The following is a 24,278-nucleotide window of genomic DNA, read 5'->3' on the forward strand; positions in this document are numbered from 1 at the left end:
CGGCCGTCACAATACTGCGTGACGGCCGCTTAATCACCCAGTTTCTCAGAAAACTATCCTCCGAAACTAATTCAAGGAATTTCCGGGAATCTCTGACAGTTCGTAGAAAGGCTCTGTCCACTCTTGTTCAGTGTCTTGTTCGCATTTCCACGACAGCCAATACATTCTTTTCTGGGTGAAGTGGAAAAACGTATTTAGATCTTAGAAGCCTTCGATCCAGCTTAGAAAGGTAAGTAATATTTGCAGGCAACAATTTATTGTCTTTGTTTCCAGTTGTAAACAGGGTTTCTGCCATTCGGCTCAAGGTTAAATTGCGTTTACTCGAAGTTTACGATAAATTATAGCCATTGAAAGCGAACGGTACTGGTAGTTCGAGACCGCCAATCGCATCAGTTCTCGAATCGAGTCAAGCTCGAGTCAGGTTTTGTTTCTTCATTTCTATTATTTTCTTTTTCCTTTTGTTTCGTTTTTGTCTTGATATCTTTGATTGTAAGTCTTGCTTTCATAACTACAACTATTCGAAATATTAAACATAAACGTGGCTTAGGGGCTGTTTACATGGAGGGAGGAAGATCCTAGCACCAGGAATATCCGAGAAGGCGGAAAAACTTTTCGTTCTCTTTACATGCAGAAATTTCGGCCGAAGTGGTAACCAAGTGGAGAAGGAAAAGAAGAATAACTGTCGGCCTTGAGCAGCTGAACGCCCGGCTGCCGCCATGTTTGTTCTCTTTGTCCTTAGTACTAAGATCTTCCGAGCGAAAGTAGTTTACATGGTGCTAGGATCTTCCTCCCTCCGTGTAAACAGCTGTCGACGCGGTCGCGAGAGTTCATTTTCGGTAGCACTGGTTTTTTAAACGAAATTAACGCCATTCCTAATTCATTCTCGCCATATATAATTTTGCTGAAAGGGTTTGTCCAGTGTTGCTAGTTCTTCTATTCCTAGGAAATTCATAAAATTTCAGCTTAAAAGTTCTTATAGCACCTTATACGTACTTTAATACAGCGTGCAGACTTTTTTGTCGACCTTATTATAGCCAGAAGTGTATTCACTCACAGCAAAGGCCCAACACAGAACAAAACTACTTCCAGGACCTTTGAAATATTTTTTTTCCTCAAAAGCCCGGAAAAGGAGAAAATTGAGGTGGCTATCTCGCCGTGTTTGAAAGGGAAAAAACATGGCCGTCAACATTTTGCGCGCGAAGGGCATAAGTTCTGTTATCTGTGTGTCCTGTGGATGCAACAAGATGGCGCTTGAGTGGCAGGTGATATACCCTTCACCACTGATCATTTTTTTCAGTCGCTTAAATGGGATCTCTGCTTCAGGTGTATGTAGATAGAGCTCTTAATCTTCTTAGAAAATTTATGAATACTGAGGGATGTCGTATATCACAGCGGTATTATAAATGCATGGCTCTAGCGAGCGATAATGAAAAATATTGCAAACAGACAGCTAATTCCTCTGTTTACTAACGGCACATCATTTTGTAAGCGAGACTGATAACAACCAGGAGGAGCATTAAAAAGAAGAAGAAAAATCGAAAAGTAAAAGTTGGATCCTGAGTCGAACTGGGCTCGTGACTTGTTCTTGATTCGGGCTCGAACTTGATCAAGGTGTTCCTTGAAAATATCACATTATTGAGAAAAGGCTTCGATGGCAGTAGAAACTGTGGTTAGAAATATGAATTTAAAAGCTGAAGTTCTCGTTTATTTTTATCGTTTGATGTTAATGTAGTGTGGAGTACAGCGATTGAAAATGCTTTTTCTTTGCTTTGTCATGTCATTAAAAATCGGTTCTGGATTAAATGTCAGCCTGTTTGACTGAGTATAAAGTTTAGCATCAAAGAAGTGCAACGGACCGCGCTCTTTCTCGTGGACCGGTCATAGGAGTAAATCGAAGTAAACGAAATTCTAAACACAGTAAACAGAATAATGAGTGCATTGCAAACTCTCGGAGGCTCCAAGCTAAAGAAAGAAGCGTAGAAACGGGTTGAGCTATGGAAAAATTGATGTCAGGAATGCTGTATTATAAAACATGGAGTTCAGCTCATCGTTTGTTTTGTCTAAACTATTCAATGCAGCTCAGTTTGTTTTCTATATGAATCAACAGCTGCAACTGAAATGGCTCGGAACAAGTTTGGTCTGTTTGATTAATCCACTTTTAAAGATTTCAACGTTATTTTGCGAAGTTGTAGTTGAATAAGAGAAAAATCTTTAAACTTTTCTGGAGGAATGGGAGGCAGTATATCCCGAGATCCTGCCGGCGGGGGAAGTTTATTACTCAAGTATAGTCTAGCATACATTTTTATCATCTTGTCACCCGGCACTCGAACACATTTTTTTAGCGACGAAATTTCTATTCTGATCGGTAACAACAGATCATTTACCAGAGCTAACAATCCTTCACAAGTCACTGAAATGATTCTTAGAAATTTGCATTGTGTGAAATTTCCGGGAAATGTTTGTGTTTTAGATGCTATATGAACCAGGGTACAAAGATCAATTCTAATATTTGCAGCATAAATTTGAGACTTAAAACGGTTTCAGGGATACCATAAGGATTAACATAGACCCTTATATTCTACTTTGAAAACCTGTCTTTTCCAATACATCTTTAATGTCGCTGAACAGCTACAAGGTCGAAAACTACCACCAAATTAAACGAAATGTCCTCACGCACGCATGAAAAGTTTGGTCTCTCTTATTGTCCCTATAAATAGCATTATGCTTTTAAACAGATTGTGTTAGTCGCCAATTGTTCTGGTGTAAAGAAAAGCAACTTTATTTCCACATTTTAAGGCATATCATCAAGCATCACATCATTTCAAAACTTAATAGACAGTAGTATAAAATGAATGTTGTTTTGCAATACATAATAATTATAGCTAGTCCGAAGGACTGAAGTCCGCACTGAAGAGGGTTAGGAACTGACTCCCGAAAGTTCCGGTTACTATATTCTGAGAAACTGGCTGAGAAGTTGGCAGGGTCAGGATCTGCCGAAAGCTCGAAAAACCGAAATAAAAATCGCGTTTTTACGTTTCTACGTGTGGCGTTCATTAAAGATTCCTTATTTACAACAGTATTGAATTCCAAGACGGTCGATTGCATCAGCCCAGTTTAGTACATGTTGTCCTGATAACTTTCATTCTTGATATGGCAGATCTCGTTTGGTTCAGAACCGCATCTGAAACTATGTCATCCATGCTATGAATACACTGAGACTTTGGAGCACAGAAGCTAGATAAAGGAATGGTTTCATTTCAGTTGTTGAGTGAAAATAGTTCTGGTGAAAACAACAGAAACTAATTGAATATTGATATTCAAGTCTTGAACCACTGAGGCTTGTACGCAACTGTCTGAGTTCTTTTGGGGGAATGTATCTGTGAGTTTTTTCAATTCTTGTCAGGAAATTTCGAGTTTAAACTGAAACTGATAAATGCGTATAGTTTTCTTCTTCTGTGAAATGTCGCCTCAGTTTTTTAATCAGGGAAAACTGATTTACACAGTTTGGACCGATTTGCCGCATAGTTTATAAATAATTGTTTTCGACTCCAAAATTTACCATCATAAATTGGAATGAGATCAGGTTGTGTTTTAAGCTTTACACAAAAATCCTAGCTGGCTCTTAAAAAAGGCTTAAAGATTATCTTGAGAAATGGAAATGCTGAGAATTCATTTACTCTTGACAGTTATTGCTGAAGATATAAATGTGTGTATTTTGAGTTAGCTTTCAGCTTAATCAGGCGATGATTTTGGTATTTCAGATGACTTAATTGCGAGAGCGAAACGAAGTCAAGGGAATTGAAGTCGCCATTGCGGTGCAAATGGGTATGTATGAAACTACAACCTTCTTTAAACTTGTTTGACTTGGGTGTGGCAGTGCTGCAGCATATATCATCTACTACAGGCGACGCGTTTAGAACTTCAGTTCGCGTGAAGGAAGGAAGGCGCACGCGAAGAACACTAGGAAAAAAATTGGCATCTCAGATGTAATATGGCACTCCTTAACAAATAATATTTACATGTGTAACAGCAAAATGCTAGTCATTTTTTTGGTTATTTATTTATTTATTTATTTATTTATTCATTTTGTCGTTTTTAGACTCATCGTATCAATCACCGTCACTTCTCCGTTTCGCGTCCTTAAGCAGTGCCATCAAACTGACCACATTCTTTGTAAAATATTTGAATGGAACACCATATTTAAACTGATGGCTTTCCTGAATTTTACTCACTGTTTGAGGCACCCCTATCCCCCAGATTTTGGCTGTTTTCCACCAAAAAACTTCCAAGAAAACACACACAAACAGCCAGTTCAAAACAAGCAGTAAGCAAACGTAAGCAACACCACAAAAAATACATCGTAATATTATGATTGCCTTCTATCACTCGCCCTATATCTAAATATAAAAGGGACGTTCACCACTCCAGACGAAGAGAACGACCATTCTATAGCTGTCGCCTTGGATAATGCAGGGAAAGCACAAGCAGTAATGTTATTCGGCGACTTGTTCCTTTTATCTCGCAGCGGAAAGAGGTGGTCGACGTTTTGGCCTGATCCAACCGACGCTTATACAGCAGCTAAAGAAAATCTTAGATGAGTATCCGGATGATGGGCAGATACTTAAGGTAAACAAACCTCAATAGCTGTTTAATTATGATTATAAACTCACCATATCACGTGAACCTGGTGGTTCCTTCGTTAGCTTTGTCTTAATCTCCAGATGAAATGAGCGAGCTGTAAGTTTCCGATAAGTCCTATATACGAGTTTATCCCAAGAAAACTTTATTGGTCATCGCGCATATTTGTTACCTGTATAATTACCGTTGCGCAATTTTCCTTGATCGTGTTATTGCAGTTTGTAACATGAGCGTCAACAACATTTTGCAAGCCTCGCGTTCGACAACCAGTATAACTATACCCATTGTCCGTAGCTTCAGACTTAAACATTTACAAGAGGCGATGAGTTTTGTGACGCTCTAAGTGTTCTAGCTACTTGTACGTGATCTTTGTTCGTGCCCCTTTGGTTCAACAGGAACTTATTCAAAATGCCGAGGATGCAGGCGCCTCTCAAGTTAAGTTTCTGCACGATGAACACAGCCATGGAACATCTAACCTTTATCACGATGGCCTTAAAGAGTTTCAGGTAGAGTTTCGTGGTTTTCAGTGCCGAGTTATGTCAGATAAGAAATTATCTTATTCTTTTTCCTCACCCTTGAAACAAAACACAGAGAAACAAAACGTTTTTCAGTTTAATCCGATCCAATCTATAGTCGTATTCATGTTTCTCATGCTTCTGTTGTTATTGCTGTTATTGTTGTTGCTACTTTTGTGGCCGTTAATGTCCTTTTGGTGCCGTAAGGGTTTTGGATCTAATTGTAACAGCAACTTCGAACACAAGGCTGTTGAGAAAAAAGAGCTCTACCGTATGGTATATCTCCATTGAGTCTAGCCATGCAAATTTCAATTTTGCTCTTTTCTTTCTTTCAATAGGGCCCGGCACTTTATGCTTACAACGACGCACAGTTTACCACAGAAGACTGGACGGGGATTCAGCTGCTTGGTGATAGCAAGAAACTTGAAAACCCCATGAAAGTCGGAAGGTTTGGTTTGGGATTCAAGTCCGTGTTTCACATAACAGGTAGGCGAAATTTAAAGAAAACAGATATTATTTAAGATCTGGGTAATTGTTGTGAGTTCCTTGAAATTACTTATTGCTTGCTCCAGAGACTTTACCCTGGAGCCGGGGTATTTTACATTTTTGTAACAGGAAATTCAAATGTTGTATTCAGGTAAAAGTAAAAGTGCCGGAGACCGGAAGGTTGCAAAAGCAGATTATGAACCTGAAAATTAGTTATCTAAAAAACTATGCATCTAAAGCGAAAAAAGGCACAAGTTTCCAGTTTAACAGTTCTAAAGTGACCATTGTTGGCCCAAGGTTTTGTATATTGCGCATGCGAAAGAGGTGCCATTTCGGTAAAGGTGGATATCTTAAAAGCTGAGGGTTGGATTTCAAGACGGAGCCTCCCTGTATGGAATTTTATTGAGAAACCCCCTTTCCTTCACTTGTTCGGGGCATTATATGACTATTGCTATTACTTAATTCATTTTTTTGGGGTCAATGATTCTCCTCAGATTTACCAAGCTTGCTGAGCGATTGTCAGATTGGGTTCATCGATCCTCATGGCGTTCACTTTCCTGACACAGGAAAACTGTGGCATCTTCAAGAAGACCGCGTAGCAATGGACAAAATGTCTGGTCAGTTCAGCCCCTACAAAGGTATATTTGACTGCACCGATGAGGTTTTCTCCCGAGGATTCTATGATGGAACTCTGTTCCGTTTTCCATTAAGAAGCACACCCTCCAAGCTATCGGAGACAGTTTACTCTGCCGACAAAGTGGAAACGTTGTTTAAAAGTTTTAAAGCCGATGCCCACTTAATGCTCCTCTTCCTGCATCATCTGGAAGACATTGAGCTCTATGTTAGAGATAAATTAGAGCCCGTACCTCGAAGAGTCTTCCAAGTGAAGATTGCAGAGAAAAGTCTTCAAACAGTTCGTGCGAAGAGGAAGGAGTTTCACCAGAAGATTGCGCCTGGTGAAGTGATGCCTGCACCTGTAGCAGTGACGTACCCTATCACCATTGAGACAGTAAACTTCGATTTCCAAGGGGCTGGTAATGCAAAGCAACATTTATTCCTTGTTACAAGCTACTTTTGTTGTGGAAAGGTCTCATCGACGTTCCAAAATCTTATTTCGGACAAAGTTCTAAGCTATCTGCCTTCAGTAGGAGTAGCTATGCCCTTGCCCACGGGTCCGAAATCGCACGCAGCTGACGTTCAAGGTCATGTGTTTTGCTCCTTGCCACTACCAGTACAAAAGACCAGCTTGACGGGATTACCAGTGCATGTAAATGGTTTCTTTGCCTTGAGTCAGAACAGACGCTACATTAAGTTGCCAAGTGCAGAGCAGGAGACTGGTGGGCGCCTGACTGACAAATCCCTGATGTGGAACATTTGCCTGCTTGAGGAAGCCATCCCCAGAGCGTATGCCACAATGATTTTGGAGGCCATTACTGAAAACTCTGTGGTTCTCCTGCCTAAGACAACCATTTACAAGTAGGTGATAAGGACCCTTATTTCAATGTAAAACTCCTGTGAAAATGTCTTACACTGCACTTACACTAATTCTCTCTTTCACCCCACCGTTATACTCACGTTATCTCTACAAAACACTTTACTGTTCCCGAGAGAAATAGTTAATTTTGGTTTCCGAGACTCTCGATGTTTCACGCTGAAATTCGAGGCAAACACAATTCAAACTGGACCCTGTGGCGTCATATTTTTGGCCATGTCACCTGGCGTTTTGAGGGAAACAGTTACATTGTTAGATGTCATGTGACCATGAACTGCCAAATGACCGCAGACTCTGTAGCGGGAAAAACTCAAGCTATGTAACGATGTGAGCTGTTGGCGCGTTTCCATGTAGTTTTAGAGAAGTGTTCTTTAGGACTATTTAATTCAGCAAGTTTATTTTGAGAAAAACGTAAACCTCAGCGTTTCGTGTCTTTTTTTTTTTTGGTTGGAATGTGGCGCGACTGCTGGAGGGAGGAGGTGAGCGGCCAAGCCAATCGGTCACCACTTTAAATTAAACAATAGCAGCAATCTTTGAGACAAGCTAAACAAAAGTCCAAAACATTTTTATCTGAACGTTCTCATTTTCTCTCCTACAGAGCGTGGCCAGATGTTAAACGAATCAGGCAACATTGGGATCGAATTGCGGAGCCTTTGCTTCAGATCCTCTTGAAGAAGGAAATCGTCTTCACTGAGGCCGGTGGTGGGAAATGGCTGACTGTCAAACAAGCCTTGTTTGACTTGCTACCCGAAAGTGAAACCAAAACTCTACTTCAGTGCGTAATGCTTGCAGCCAGGTCTCCAGTTGTCTCTGTGCCCACCCACATAACAGAAGCCATCGCCGAATATTTGAGTTTCACAGAAATAACAGCCCACCTTACAAGAGAAGTATTAAGACGCGCTCCCACTTGTTACAAGGAACTTGAACGAGGTGAAAAGATACTTCTCCTTCAGTTTTGCCTCACAGACTGCAGATTTGATGCGCTTCATGGGTTGGAGCTCTTACCCCTCTCCAATGGCACATTCACAACATTTTCGAACCAAACAGATCCTATTTATATCAGCTCGCCTGATCATCCAAAAGAGCTGCTGCCTGGTTTAAGCCACCGCTTTTTAGATGAAGCAGCGAGTGCAGACATCTTTCAGAAGCTGAAAGTCGCGGCCAAACAAGGTATAAACCTTGCTCTGCTATTTAACTAGACATTTTGTCTTTGACCTCATTTTAGGGGCTACAATGCAGGACATATTTTGTTGGGACGCTTTCAGGTCAACCTAGTCTTTTCACTCCCGTCTTCTCCTCGACCCTTTCAATGTTGTTTCTAACAATTCTGCTTACACATTTTGCCAGCATTGAGAGGAAAACGAGACAAGGTGTGTTCCAAGAACTATGTCTGAGACTGTAGATCACACCTCTTTTGTTTTTCTTTCCTTTTTGTTTAGTATCTTAGTTGCATTATTTAATTTGAAACATGATTGCGTTTATGCTAATGCAGGCCGGCTATACCTCCATGAAATAAATGTGCAAACAAAGGAAGTTTATTTAAGCAAAAGTTATGAATTGACCCAAAAACGCTGCACGATTCAATTCTGTTTTGAATGTATTGAACTTCAAATTGCTGCTGCTTTTCTCTACATCTTTAACGCAATTGTCCACCTCGTTTTCGCAGAGCAACTATTCTTGAGTTTAGTTCATGTTGTTTGATTAACCAGAATATTTTGCGGTACTAGTTTGTCACTCCGGCCTAATAATTTTTAAAAATAGATTTCCGAGGACTACTAACAAAAAAGGAAATGAAATTTATTTACCATCCAAGTTCGGCTAATGCTGAAGAAAAGATTTTGTCCTTGTTCGGGTTAGTTGCATACTTATTTAAAAAAACAATTTCACTTTAATACAGAATGGCCAGCACGTCGCAAAATCGCCTTCATTACTGTAAAAAAATTCGTACCTATTAAAATTGCTTTTATTTCAAGGTTTGGAAAGATTCACATTGTGCATAGTTGTTGTTGTTTAGCGATTACTAGATTATTTGTTGTTTTTGTCTTATAGAGTGTACTCAATTGCGAATTCTTTGTAAAGACGATGTACCAGGTCTTCTTCACAAAGCCTTGCCTTTTGAATGGAGCCATAGGGAAACAGTCCAGTGGTACCCCAATGAAAAAAACCAGAATCACCCTCCAGAAAGCTGGATTCGATTGTTGTGGAGGTACCTAAGGGAGAATTTCCAAACTGCAAAGAAACTTCACCGCTTCAGTAACTTACCCTTGATTCCACTAAGTCTGGCTCAAACACCAGTCACCTTGACGCAACTTTGCTACCCGTCAAGAGTGGTTGTGAAATGCTTGTATGACGATACCATTGATGACGGTTTGGCGAATGTGTTAAAGAAGTTAGGTCTAATTGTCCTCACTGATTGCCCGACCTTCGTAATTCACCACCCTGCTGTTATTGGCAGTTTTGTACATCCACCTTCCGCTGCAGGGGTTTTGAAGGCGTTGGAGGTTTCCTTTTCAAAGATGGCGGGTGGAATGTTTACCGAGATCATAAAGAAGAGATTTTCTACCAAAGAAAAGCGCCTTTTAAGATCATTTCTGGCCAGTGTTCGCCAAGGGGACCTCACGAAAGAAGAACGCGTAGTCTTACAATCTCTCCCACTTTTTGAGACTCTATCCAAGAAGTTTGTGTCGAGGAAAGACGGTTTGTATGCAGCGCCTTTACAACCTCTCCCGATTCCTGCCCTACAAGATCTCATTGACATCTCTCAAGACGATTCAAGAGATCTGGCAATTCTTTTGCAAGTCAGGATTCTGAAGCCCTCAGAAATGCTTTGTGAAATGATTTTTCCCGACATCCAAAAAGGGAAATACTCCGGAGAACAGATTGACAAGCTGATGCCATTTGTTTTTAAACAATTTGACGACGTTATTCGTTCAGATGCTACCTTCAAGCGTAACATACAGGAGTTACCCTTTGTCCCGACGAAAAGGCAACGAGTGACAGCATCGAAAGTATTCGACCCCAGAAATGAGACCCTGCGGAGAATATTTGCCCACGAGGATGTATTTCCCGCCGGCGAGGTGTACAACCGCCCAGCCGCTCTTGAAATGTTGGAAGAACTTGGAATGAAAAAGGAGCGTAGCATTACTGCAATAGAGCTCTTGGAAAGTGCTCGATTGGTAACGAAGCTGCCACAGCCTTCGACGGCCAAGCAAAAATCAAAAGCAATTTTACAGTACCTAAACAACAACCCTGGAAAACTACTGGAGCCTATTAAAAGACAGCAGTTGAGATTTTTGCTGAAGGATGTTTGCTGGGTGACAAGATTGCAACAGAGAACCCAACAATTCCCCCCGTCGCTTCCGTGGTGGACCTCCGCTCAAGAAGGTAAAAAAAGATTCCTTTTCAAGCCAACTGAGCTCAAGAGCTACCACTTTGCTAGTCTCATTGGAACAGTCATACCTGTTGTAGATTCAGAGTCATCAAGTAAAGTTTCCAGCTATTTTGGATGGGGCGAAAACCCAGATGTAACCACAGTCGTGAGCCATTTGCAAAATGTAATAGGTTTCTACTCTAAAGAGGAAAAACCGTACTACATCTTTGTTGTAGATAAAATCTACTCCTTTCTGGCTGGAGAACACCACGATACTGTTAAACAGGCCTTTCAAGCGGCGGAGGTTTCCGAGTGGGTGTGGAATGGAGATGGTTTTTCCTGCCCTGATCATGTGCTTTCTTCCAAGCCATCCATTGACCTCACACCTTACATACGTCCTCTGCCCTCGGAAATGAAGAATCACTCTCGGTTATTTTTCAGTTTTGGCATGAGGAATGAAAGTGATCCAAGTGTTTTACTCCAAGTCCTAAGCATGATGAAGGAGAAGTACGATTTTGCAAGTTTCGAGCAAAGTCCCTCAGAAGTGAAACACGATCTCCAGTTGTCCGTTGACATCGTGAATGAGGTGGCAAGTGCTGATTTATCCCAAGAGCTAAAGGCGAAGATTCTTCTTCCTACTCACGTCAAAGACAACTCCAATGTCCGGCTTCAACCAGTTGAGAACTGTATGTATTGCGAGCTCGATGAGTGGCTAAAAAGAGAAGAAGATAGCGATGATATGGAGTATTTCTATGTTCATCCCAACATTCCTAACAACACTGCTCAGTTACTCGGTGTTCCATCCCTAACCTATCGCATGCTTAATCCTGTTGAACTGTTTTTAGGGGAGGAGTTTGGACAAGAGGAAAGACTCACCACGCGACTAAATCGTCTATTAGAAGACTACACAGATGGGTTTGCGGTAATGAAAGAGCTCATTCAAAATGCAGACGATGCTGGTGCCACTGAAGTCAAATTCTTGTACGACCAAAGAACCAATGACGATGCATTGACATGTTTGATTGACGAGAACATGAGAGGCTGCCAGGGTCCTGCTTTGTGGGTGTACAACGACGCAACATTCAATGATCAAGACTTTGTAAACTTAACCAGGCTAAATGAAGCAACTAAAGTTCATGACACTGAAAAGATTGGACGATTTGGACTTGGCTTCAATGCAGTTTACAATCTGACTGATGTGCCCATGTTTGTCAGCAGGAATTACTTTGTGGTATTTGATCCCCACACTTCGTACCTTGGAAACGCCATCAAGAACCAAAGGAAGCCAGGGATAAGGGTTGATCTTAACAGAGACGTCAAGAGACTGTACAGGTTTAAAAATCAGTTCAAACCGTTTAATGGCATCTTCGGCTGTGATCTTCACCTGGACAAAGAAGACAACTCGTTTGATGGCACACTTTTCCGCTTTCCTTTGAGGACGAGAGAACAGGCGGCAAGGAGCGAAATCAAGAAACTGTTTTACAGTGACCAAGAAATGAGGAAGCTTCTACAAATGTTTCATGACAGAGCCAAGTCCTTACTTATTTTTACTCAGAACGTTCTGCATTTGGAATTATACAGGACGTCAGGATCGTCGCGTCAAGGTCTACCACCCGAACTAATGTTTCAGGTCACCAAGTCAATGCTAAAAGGAGGAATAATGAGGAAATTATCTGTTTCGGTCACACTTCCTGCCACTGCAATGAAACTAGACGCAGAACAACAGAATTTGCTTAAGCAGTGCAACTTCCTTCAGGCATCGTCGAAGGTTGCAAAGAAAGCAAAACGTAATACAGTTGAACCATTCGAATTTCCTGAATCTTCCTTGAGAGTCAACGTTGAATGCAGTGTCACTGAATCTGGTTTGAAATTCTTTAAACTTGGCGAACATTTCGGCAAACAGTGCGAGACTTGGCTTGTTGTTTCCTCAATGGGCAACGGTCAGGCACTACATTTTTCTAAAAACGACCCCAGTCTTCTTCCATCCGCCGGAGTAGCCATTCAGTTGGAGCCAAGGGAATCGGACAGTTTTGTACCCCTATCTATTGTTAAGAATGTTTCGGGTCTAGATCCCAATGGCACAATTTTCTGTTATCTTCCCCTCCCAATCCATAGCGGTCTACCTGTACACATAAATGGACCATTTGCTGTGACTTCTAACAGACGCCATTTACAGAAGAAACTTGAAGACGACAAGACGTGCTATGGAGTAGAGTGGAATAATGTTCTCCTCCAAGATTCGGTAGTTTCTGCCTTTTTGAAGCTTCTTGAGGATGTGAAGCAAATAAGTCCCGGTGGTTCATATGCGTACCATTCTTTGTGGCCAAGGGCTTGCAATGTATGCCAAGATTGTTGGCCATTTCTGGTGTCATTCTACGAACAAATCATCAGTGGTGGTCATCATTTGTTCTCAGACGGACATAGATGGGTGGACATCTCTCAAGTCGTCTTCCTTGATCCTAATCTCCGTATGGATCCCGAGATAGGCACCGTTTCGTTTGCAGTCCTACAGCAGTTAGCAGGCGCGAACAACGTGGTCATTGATTTGCCATCTGAGGTGTTCCAGTCAATGCTTCATTGTCGCTTGGGAGATAAAATAAAAGGCAAAATGTACAATAAGACCCGCTTTTTCCGCGATCTCTTCTTTCCAAACATTTTGAAAGTTCCCGCAAATGTGAGAGATGAACTAGTTTTATACGCCTTGACACGCAACAGCAAAGATTTTGATGAGCTAGTTAAGAGGCATGCATGCGTTCCAGCATCACCAAGTGCGAATGTGCTGAAGTGCCCAAGTCAACTAGTAAACCCTCGAAAAGAAGCTTCCTTTCTATTTTGCCGTGACGATGGAAGGTTTCCTTGTGGTAACGAAAATACGTTCCTCAACCCGCAAGTACTTACAAAACTTGAGACACTAGGGATGAAGTCCAGTGATCTTCCTTGGGAAGACATTGCGGAAAGAGCAGAGAGTGTCCACAGGCTCAATGCAGTGAACAGCAAGGCAGCAATCAAGCGTACGAAAGTGCTCTTAGATTTCGTAGAGAAAAAACTGAAGCGCGAGGGGAAAGACCCGACAGACCCCGTTCTGGCCGGCCTTCTTAAAGCACAGTTTCTTCCGGTTAAGCAAAAACCTGAGTCCTTCCCTCTTCCTTGGAAAGGCGACGAATTTCTAAGCGGAACCGCGAGGTTGCTAGTCGCACCAAAGAACGTTTATCTTAAGGAGAAGATGTACCTTGTTTGCTGCACTGAACCGGTTGTTGATCTCGACGTCCCCAAAAAGGTGCGGAAACTGTTAAAGCTAGAGGACAAAAGAGTCACTGCAGAGCACGTGTTAAAGCAACTTGAAGGGGCCGTCTCTACAGATGTTAACACACTAGATCGAAATGGCTATCAAGAAGTAGCCCGCATTTGCACAGAAGCGTATTCGTATCTACAAGACAACATGGATGGCCTCGTGCCTTCTGCAAAGCAGTTCCTGCTCGAAAGAAAGTTCATTCTGGTGGAGAAAGACAAAATGTTTGCCTCTGCAGCCCGTGTGGCTTTTGAGATAAGCCCTGATTGCTCACCATACCTCTTCAAACTTCCAGAGGATTTTTCCGATCGCTTTTCAAAGATCATGAAATTTTCTGGTGTGAGGAATCAATTCGAGGCAACAGATTATATTTCAAGTCTTGTCGTAATTAAGCAACAGTTTAATGAGAAACAGCTTGATGAGACTACCTTACAAGTGGTTGTCAATATGGCCAATCAGCTCGCCGCCACTTTGGTCAGATCTTGTGTTGATGCATGTGAGTTGCGGAACAAACTGGGCTGTGTTTACCTTCCAGATGCTAGGAAAGTAATGCGTGACGTTGAGGAACTTTGCTTCAAGGAATGTCCATGGATGCCTGATGATCCAGGAGAGCTTTTTGTCCATGAAAAAATTCCTTGGTCAACCTGTGAAGTACTGGCCGTGAAAACACGGAGGGATGAAGTCTTGCAACAGTATGACATTGGATTACCGTTTGGACAAAAAGAGAAACTAACAAATCGATTGAAGCGCATTCTAACAGGTTATCAGGGCGAGAAGGAAATCTTAAAAGAGCTTCTTCAAAACGCCGATGATGCTCAAGCAACTGAGATCTGTTTCATCAAAGATCCCAGACACCACCCTGATAAAAGAGTGTTTAAAGATAGTTGGAAACCTTTGCAAGGGCCTGCATTGTGTGTATACAACAACAAGCCATTTACGACTGCTGATATTGAAGGGATATGTAACCTTGGTGAGGGCAGCAAAGGCGAAGATCCAAACAAGACTGGCCAGTACGGCGTCGGCTTCAATGCTGTCTACCAACTAACTGATGTGCCGTCCTTCATATCAAAGAGCGATGAAATTGGGGATGTCCTCTGTATTTTCGACCCACACTGCAAGTATATTCCCCACTCGAGTGAATCAAAACCTGGCAGAATGTTCAAGGACGTTGACATGTTGAAGCAAAAGTTTCCAGATGTTTTCCCATGCTATCTCGAGGAACATTTTCCCGTACAGAATGCAACCATGTTTAGGTTTCCCTTAAAATCCGAGGAAATGGCTCGAGAATCACAGATTTGTCGGACCTCAGTCACTGTGCAGAAGTTAGATGCGATGATGGAAGATCTGAAGAAAGAGTTGTTTGAAGTCCTACTTTTTGTAAACAATGTTAAGAAAATCAGCATTACTGCTGTAGACAAAGCTGGGAGGCTGATAGAGAACTACTCCGTTCAAGTGGTGATGTCCCAAGACGATGCCAGGAAGAGGGAAGAATTTTCCTGCTATGTAAAAGAGATCGGTAAGCAAGTAAAGGAAAAGAAGATTCTTCCTATGAACATAAAGGTGCAAAAGCGAACCTACACTTTGCAGCTCCACGATAACCGTGGGATGAGCGAGAAGTGGCTTGTTGTCCAACAAATTGGCTTCGAAAAGCCAGTACCAGAAAGTGTTACTGACGGCTTTCAAGGAGATCGGTTGGGGATGCTTCCACGTGGTGGTGTTGCCTGTCTTTTGGAAAGCACATCCCAGCTTCAACGAGAAAAGAAAGCGTACTGTTTTCTACCACTTCCACTGAGAACCAACCTTCCAGTTCATATCAACGGACACTTTGCATTAAACCATGAGACCAGACGGAATCTGTGGAGAGACAGTGGTTGTCAGAGTGATTGGAACAGTGCTTTGTTGTGTGATGTCATTGCGTCTTGTTATCTCACCCTTCTGGACAAAGTACGTGAGTTCATTCAGTTGCCAGTAAGTCACGATTCGACGTGTTTTGTTTTACCTTGCAGTAAAACTACAATCCTCGGAAGAATAAGTAGTTACGAACTACTTTTTCCCAGCTATCCTTTCGATGATTCAGTTTGGAAGACCCTGGCTGATGCAGTCTACCAAGAAATGAACAGGAAGAACATGCGCTTGATTCCGTTGGTGAGAAGCTTAGAGGCAGGATGTCGTGGTCGTTCTAAGGATTTGCAGCCATCTGTAAGTGTCGAATTATCATGGTTTCCACCGACTGGTACTGGCAGAGACCAAACGTACTTCAACGACCTTGAAATCAAAGGTTATTTTGCTCCATTGCCGCCAAGACGCGATGAAAAAGAAGAGGATCGAGACAAAAGAGAAAAGTTCAGAATAAAAAAGAAAGATGCATTTGAAGAAACCCTACAGGAAACTGGATTTAATCTGGTTGCATTTTCTTTGAACACGTTTCATTCGCTAAGAGAGGCAGGAGTAGAAGTGTGCTGTGTTTCACCTTCCGCGGTTGTAGACTTCTACAAGTCTTTCAATGATAACGATCCCCTTTGTCGAATTGGAGCAGTTCCCTGTCATGTTACCAGGACGCCTTTCAAAGACCACGAAGGCGTGGTCCGTGTGCTTAAGTATTGCAAAGATGACGAGCATTTTATGGAGAATCTCTCTGGACTTCCGTTACTACTTACACAAGACAGCTGCTTACAACCTTTCAGTGAGACACAACCCAGATGTTTGAGTACATATATTGATATTTTACCACGTTCAGAGCATCTTTTTGTGCACAGTAGAGTTCACATGGACGTTTTTGGCGGTGTTGATTCTAGAAAGGTCGCTGTGTTTCGTCCTTTAGATGTTGAAACTTTTGCATCTCAGTTGCATCTGACCTTACCTCCCTGTTATCGCAGCGAAGATGAATACGTCAAGTGGTATCCTGGTGACAAGGCTGCCTCCTTGCCAAGTCTACGGTGGATTTACAGAGTTTGGGACTTTTTGCAAGATTTTGCCTGCGCAGCCACAAAGGAAACGGATGTGAAGGAAGAAAGTATATCTGCATTTATTCGTGACCTTCTCTCCCCACTTTCGAACTGGAGTCTTCTGCCATCCACTGAGAAGTCTTGTTTGCGCGACAAGCAGTCAGTCGCAACTCACTTCTTGGTACCCTTGAACAGGGCAAAAGCTGTTTTGGATTTCAAAGATTGCGGCACATCTGGCCAGAAGTTGGTAGACGCTCTCAGAAATTTGGGCTTACCTGAACTAAACACGGTTGCGTTAACAACCCAGAGCTTTGGTTCAGTATCGTACAGTAAACGGGATTCTTATGAGTTGGCACGCAATCTAGTTGCCACTGTCAGTTCTCCCCACTCCCTTCTTTTTGCGCTTAATCAGAAACTTCAGTGGGATCCCTCTTCCCTTGATAACAAGTTGAAGTTATCAGATGCGATTATCGTTCTCGATTACTTCAGCCACAACATCGAAAGTCTGACTGATGCCGACAGAGCAATTTTGAGGAAGCTTCCGTTTTATCCAAGTGCAAATGGCGCCCTCCGAAGTCTTGAAGAAAAAAAGGCCTTTGTCATACCTTGTGAAATTCCTGCGAAGGAGATCTGTGTTGTTGAAGCCAGGTTGGGCTGCTTGCTTTTGAGATTTCGCCAAGACCTATCAAACCTATTCAATTTCTTACAGCTGAAGAGCGCATCGGCTGTTGAAGTTTATATAGATTTCGTCCTGAAATGTTTTCAACATCTTAGCCTCGAAGGAAGGTTAACACATCTTCGATTTATTCGCGACTACATTTCCTTGACGGGTGGAAGTGAGAACGTGTCTGAAATAACAGAAAGAGAGAGGCTTTTTGACTATTTGAAGATGGTGGAACTCATTCCTTTCACAGACGGCACATGGAAGACAGTGTCCAGTTTCTATGACCCTGACAATGACGTTTTCGTTTCCATGTTGCCCAAAGACAGCTTTCCGCCAGAACCTTTTAACTCCTTGGAATGGCTACCGTTTCTGAGGAAGATTGGTCTTGTACAAGATGTTTCACACCACGATTTTCTGAGGTTTGCCAAGCAAGTTGAGCGTGAAGCTAAAACAGCGCGAACTGATGACACTTACAAAAAATCCGAGGTCTTGGTTTATCATCTCTTCTCTCGACCCAGTGTACTTGGTGAAGGTCTCTTACCGCTTGTCAGTGATATTGCCTTTGTGGCAGCAGATCCCGTTGACGAGCGACTTCAGGCCATCTTCCCACCGTTTGGAGGAACAAACAAAGGTGAAGGTCCATTCATTGCATTTAGTGGAGCCGTTTTCAACGATCATGACAAGATAGCTTGGACAGAAGCGCACTTGCTTCCAAGGTGGGCGAATCCAAGGTATCACAATCTTCGCTGTCGTCATCGAGACTTTGATCAGTATCTTAACAGCCTTCTTTATCAGCTAGAGGTTATAACGAAGCCACCCGTCGATCTGGTCGTCAGCCACTGCCAGAAAGTCTGTTACCACCTTGCAGGTAACGAATCAGGGGGAGAAAACGTTTCTAGCGAGAAGTTGTCAACAATAATGGAGGTCATGCGAAGCATTTACTTTTTTCTACAGGAAAATGCCATAACAGAATGTGAAGCAAAACGAAAACTTCAGAAGACACCCTGTATTATGGTTGATCAAGGAACGAAGCTGATTTTTCCAAGACAAGCCATCTTGGAATTGTACGAACATCTTGAGATCAAGCCTTTTCTCTACAGAGTACCTCCAGAATTTGGAATATTTCATGCACTGTTTGAGTTCCTAGGCTGTTCCAAAAGTGTAACACCTATTCATTACGCCATGGTCTTAGAGATGTTGCAGAAGAGTACCCAGGGTGCAACTTTGCATCCAAATGAGGTCCGCATTTGCTCCAAAGCAGTGGAAGGGTTCTTCGAGAGTTTGCAGGAGAAGGCAGCAGATGTTTCTACCCTCGCTATGATGTACCTGCCAGCAATGCCTTCAAGAAGCCTCATCAAGAATCCGCCAATCAACACCATCCCTATTTCTCTACAGGAATCAAGGAAACTTGTATTTGATGATGCTCCTACCTATGGCACTCGGATTCAGGGACTTGATCAACCCTTCGTCCTTGAACTTAGCTTGATGAACGTGAGGTGCAAAGCTGCTGAGGACAACTATGAAGACCTAATTATGAAATTGCCTGAACCTTTACAGCCCACAATGCTATCCTCAGTGGTCAAGGAGAAACTAACTGATCCAGAGAATACTGTCATAGTGACTAAAGAGGTGGTAAACGCAATGAAACAGCAGCTCTCGTCGGTTCATTTTGGTCTTGGAATTGCCCGAATCATAAGACACGCCAACTCTCGGGAGGGAGAGATCGACAAAGGAGTAACAGCGGGCATTGATAAGGGTCTCCAAACCATCGAGCTCTTTGCAGTTGAGAGGCTAAGGACGTCCCTTTTCCACAATGACGTTTTAATCTCTGGAAGTGAAGATGAAGTACCCTACTTCAAAGAGAAATTGGAGGTGTCTGATAGGAACATATGGAGGGTGTATGTCAATGCAACCACTACAAAAGATGACAAAATTTCGTTGTCAACTTTGGTGGCTAAGGTTATTGACGAAATTTATGGAGAACATCTTGGAAGGAACGCTTTTGTGATTCCTGAGATGCTGCTGTGCCCTCCTGAGAGGATTCAGTCTCTGCTGGATAGCTATCGTATTCGGAAAGACGACAGCAGCAATGTAGTGGAAATGACTATTTACCCAGAGCCTGGCACCTTGATTCCAATTGAGAACCACCATTTGCTGAACGACGCCTTTGAAGAATTTGAACCTGGAGACTACGTAGGCTTTCAGATACATGATCCAAGTCTAGACCGAATGGAGGGCACTGCGACCTACATCTACGCAATAATTATCGAACAGATAACCGATGAAGATGCTAGCCGTTTGACAAAGGTTTACAGAATCAACATTGGAAACGACAAAGAACCAGTTTTGGTGAAGGCCACAAATTTGTTTAAATTCTGCCGCCTAAAAACGATTTTTGACGTACATTCAGGATGCCATAGAAGTAAGCAAGAAGTCTTTGACGAAATCTCCACCATGTTGAAAGAGGCGTGGGGACCTACTGTATCAGAGGAAGAAAGACTGCAAATCATCAAGCGTTTGCGCCTGCGATGGCATCCAAAGAAAAATGCAGGTAATGAAGAATTCTACAGATCAGTTTATCAGCACATAGCAAATGAAGTTGCTGGACTTGGTGGCTCATATGACGAATACTTTGCTTCCTGGGAAGAACGTGCGAGAGAACATGTCTATCAACGTGAAGAATACAGACAGAGATTCTACCAACAGTATGGCTCTTGGGAAACTTCATCGAGTCAAAGATCGTGGCGGGATTTCCCTCCAAGTTTCTGCACCAGAAATCCTCAACCAGAAGAGGCCAAGCGCTGGCTTAGGCAAGCTAAGGCTGACCTCGAAGCTGGTTCAAAAGAGTATTCCTACAGCACATCTTCTTTTGAGTGGATGTGTTTTAAATTCCATCAGGTAAATTCAATTTTTCTTACCAGCTACAGAGACTATAGTCCACTTGAAGACACAAAGACAATACACGCACACATAGGCAGAATAAAAGAGTTTCACCGAACGATAAACTCCCAGCAGAAGGATCCAAAGGAAACGATGCCAACATGTGAATTTGTAGAAAATGATAAAGAAAAGTTGGTGGGGGCAAACATCTTACTGGCTCTGACAATGTTTAATAACGTTTCGACCGTTCGGCCTTCATCAGATTTAAAATTTAAAACTAAAAACTATGAACAATGGTTGTGAATCACGCAATTAGTGGCTTATATAAGCTAAACAAAAAATGGAAGCAAAACAAAACAAAATGGAAGCTGACAAATAACAATCGTATACAGGAAGTAGATGTAGCCATTTCAACGTAACTAACGCTCTATCGAGGACCCCTGAAGAGTCATAAAGGCTACCGTCATAACAAATTCCCCGCGCAGGGTCCTTAAGCAATAATAATAAATTCCCTTATCAGGAGCTCGAATAACAGATCCAAAGGGAAAATAACAGGATCCTCTACAGAGCTGATGAAAGCAAAAACAGCCACATTAACAATTGACACTAACAATGGTACTTAAAACAGTTGGCAGGTGAATTCCATTTACAAACAAGACATGTCAAACGGTCAAATATGTTTTTTTAATACGGTGTTTGTATAGGTAATCACATGATTCCGAGTGCAATTTGGAATAAATAAGCACGAGTAAAATTTTAAAATGCTAACAAAATTGCACGAGCCCGCAGGGCGAGTGCAATTTGTGGTCTTTTAAAATTTTACAAGTGCTTATTTATTCCAAATTGCACGAGAAAAATCATGTGATTACTAGTTAATAATATACATACAAAAATTTCAAATGAGCTTTTGTTTATTTCTTGTCCGTCAGCTCATGCTCCGCCTACATGTCTTTGATTGGTTTCAAAAATGACAAGCTTGATTGACATGCATGTTCATACGTACGGAAAACATGCTAAAAATACCATCACTCTAAAAAGAGCAAGTTTTCAAATCACAAAGCATAATTTTAAGTCAATGTTGAAAGAAGTCTAAGGTCAATCACCGTCCTCGGCATGTTTTCGAACTGACTGGATTTCAGGAGCCGGGGCTTTGCAGACAGTCCAGACTGGCGTGTTTTAATCTGGTTCTCAATGAATTCAACGTTTGTTTTCGTCCAAGCCGACATGGAAATCTTCAACATGATGCTCTACGCCAAAATATTGAGTCAGGAGCTACCAAACCGTTTGTACCAGGACTTGTGCTTCAAAGCGTTTTGCTTTTCCACAACTCGTTTAATTCAGTGTTTGTCAGTCTTCCAAGACTTGTTCGGCCGCTTGACTTGTTCAAGACTTCTTCGGCCGCTAACCTTGTTGTCGCAGTAGTCGAGCGTCAAGAACTTGCTTCAAACCTTTTTACTCTCGGTTTATAATTGTGGAGTATTTGTAACTTTACCTTCTTAGGTAACGTTCAATTGCAGTGCTATACTGCCATGCTCGTATAGTCTTTCCCGTCTTCTTTACGCACTGTTGCGTGGAAATCCTCGAGAATTTTGTTGACTGCCTCCGGTTCATAGTTTTCAATATTTTGGTCGTAGCCATTTTGTGCTGTCCAAGACCTCCAAACTTTTAGCCTGTTGTTTGTGCTTTGTTGAATTTCTTTGCATTTTCCTTTAAACTTCGAATTAAAATGCTGTTACTCTCTTCAAACCTGTTCGCCATTTTGTTTCGAGACAGCCGATTTTGCAAATTGGCGTAACTGTCAATCATTTTAATTTCACCTTTGTTGCACTAATTTCAACTTTCTGAACTCAATGTCACATTTCTGCACTACATTTAGGATAAATTGAGCCGCTCTCCACCAATCAGATTGCAGAAACTTTTGTATGTATATTATTAGGAACAAAATTCGCGACCATGTGGATTCAGTGTGAACAATTGTGTGGTCCAGTAGGCCTCCCTAATGAGTAACAACTGGTCTGAATGAAAAAGATTTTAAAATGCTAAAATTTGTTTAGTCTGAAATGTCAGCCGTCTCCTCCCCATAACCCGCAGGGGGCGCGGGGTTAGGGTTTGGGTTAGGGTTAGGTTAGGGGGAGGAGACGGCTGACATTTCAGACTAAAATTTGTTCAATGACAAAAAACTTATTTGAGAAATGTCATGTTCAGGAATATTGTAATGTACCGTCAATTCGCATGTTCTCCTCAGTTATTGAGTATACTTGACTTCTGCTTGCAGAATCTAACTTTAAATATGGTAGAAGTAGAACCAGTTGGAAGTTCGCCCCACTGTCTCCTCTTTAATCACACTTTGGTAGCTTTAAATTTACAGCCCTGCTTTCATGAGACAATACGTTTCTAGCCAATTCATTGCTTTTGTTCTTTTTTTATGCCAACTGAACAAAAAGTATCAAGGGAGAAAAATTAATTAGGGAGCATTGTTCTCGAAACAACCACACTTCACTATGGAACGTACTATAAGCGTCACTAGAATAAGGATACGAGTTGTTTGTTGTCTTTGCAGGCCGCTGAAAAGGCGTTAAAAGCTGCGCGTTATAACAGAGACGCAGACAGGACGAACGTCCACAATTTGGTTCAGAATTGTTACGGTTTGGATGACCCAGAATTAGTCGGGTTAGCGAGACAACTGGAGAGTCTTGTTGGTGATTCCACACGTATGCGTTATCCAGACAGAATGTCTTACCCTCAAATTCCGAATGACGTCTACTCACACGACATGGCAAAGACCGCCAGGGAGATAGCCGAGAAAATTGTAGAGCGAGTGAAAGAAAGACTGTCCTGAGGTAAGTTGTGACAGAAATAATAATGATGATGATGATGATGATGATGATGATGATGATGATGATGATGATGATGATGGCCCATTCATAACGAGAATAAACTGTTTTTCCTTCTCTCTGTTTCTCTTTTTCAGATCCTGAATGAATCAAGCTGAACTTTATTTCAATGCCTACTCAGAACGTTAAAGAAGACTAATAATTTCAGCAGGCAATTTTTTTTCTTGGGAAAGCATTGTCATCTTGATTTTAACTAACAGCAAAAATCTTTTATCTAATGGGATGCACCATTTACATCTAGAGAGTGAAAAGTTGAAAACTGGTTAAAATGTTTGATTCTGGGCGCGTTCAGTAAGATGTCCAGGAATTCAACATTTTGAACCACCTTATACATACTAAACAATGAAACGGTATTGCAGGAAATGACTATTTAAAAAATGTAGCTTTCATTAAGTGATCACTTTTTCGGAGTTTATTTACAGGTTAATCTTGTACAACATTGCCCAGTTGTGAGAGTAATAACCATACCCAGTTACTGTTGTTTGCCGAAGTTCCCTGCCCAAGCTTCGTTTTTAGCCATTGCTTTCAAAATTTTAGGCTGACTTATTAGCTTTATCATTGAGTTATTCTGAGTCATTTCAGGCCTTTTTCCAGTAGTTATAGTAACCAAATGATAATTGTTCCCTTTTTTTCGTATACAATTTTTTTAAATCTGTTGTTGTAGTAGTAGTAGTAATAGTAGTAGTAGTAGTAGTAGTAGTAGTAGCAGCAGCAGCAGCAGCAGCAGTAGCAGTAGCAGTAGCAGTAGCAGTAGTAGTAGTATTAGTCTGGCAGACTTGGTGATAAGCCAACAGAAAATCGAGTTTTTTGAACTGCCTGTATCCTACAGGTATCATTATTATCATCAGCTTGCCATCCAGGAAGTTTTTTGAACTGCCTGTATCCTACAGGTATCATTATTATCATCAGCTTGCCATCCAGGAAGGTAAAGGAATGAAAAATTCATAGAGATCTTGCCTTTTGCAAATAAGTAGTAAGTAGTCGCTATAGACATACACCTATCGGCTGTCAGTACCATGGCACGGGTATTGTGGTGTTTTATTCTATTTCTAGATTTTTGTACTTCATTTTGCCTTAGATATGAGAAGTAAAGTGTTACAACCTA

The 24,278-nt window shown here is 41.7% G+C and overlaps 1 protein-coding gene across 2 annotated transcripts; it reads left to right on the forward strand.

Annotated features, from left to right (window-relative positions):
- On the forward strand, nucleotides 1-24,278 carry LOC146465823 (sacsin-like). Of its 2 annotated transcripts, XR_014868218.1 has the most exons (11): nucleotides 1-229; nucleotides 3,762-3,825; nucleotides 4,526-4,626; nucleotides 5,034-5,144; nucleotides 5,492-5,639; nucleotides 6,134-7,115; nucleotides 7,730-8,301; nucleotides 9,181-20,297; nucleotides 22,840-23,119; nucleotides 23,251-24,002; nucleotides 24,064-24,278. XR_014868218.1 is itself a non-coding variant. In XM_085128273.1 (10 exons), exons 2-9 carry the CDS (start codon nucleotides 3,822-3,824, stop codon nucleotides 23,116-23,118), a joined length of 13,314 nt encoding a protein of 4,437 aa, XP_084984399.1. In that variant the 5' UTR covers nucleotides 1-229; nucleotides 3,762-3,821; the 3' UTR covers nucleotide 23,119; nucleotides 23,251-24,278. The 2 variants fall into 2 exon arrangements, 1 of the variants encoding a protein (XP_084984399.1); XM_085128273.1 differs by having other exon boundaries at nucleotides 23,251-24,278.

The sequence above is a fragment of the Pavona decussata genome, unplaced genomic scaffold, assembly GCF_977016875.1.
Source record: "Pavona decussata unplaced genomic scaffold, jaPavDecu1.1 SCAFFOLD_155, whole genome shotgun sequence".
Taxonomy (NCBI): Eukaryota; Metazoa; Cnidaria; class Anthozoa; order Scleractinia; family Agariciidae; genus Pavona; species Pavona decussata.

What these genes read in the sequence shown, in the direction of transcription:
- LOC146465823 (XM_085128273.1), top strand. An exon ending in ATGGCCTTAAAGAGTTTCAG is followed by an intron (nt 5,145 to 5,491) that starts GTAGAGTTTCGT and finishes TTCTTTCAATAG; the next exon opens with GGCCCGGCACTTTATGCTTA. An exon ending in CCTAAGACAACCATTTACAA is followed by an intron (nt 7,116 to 7,729) that starts GTAGGTGATAAG and finishes TCTCTCCTACAG; the next exon opens with AGCGTGGCCAGATGTTAAAC.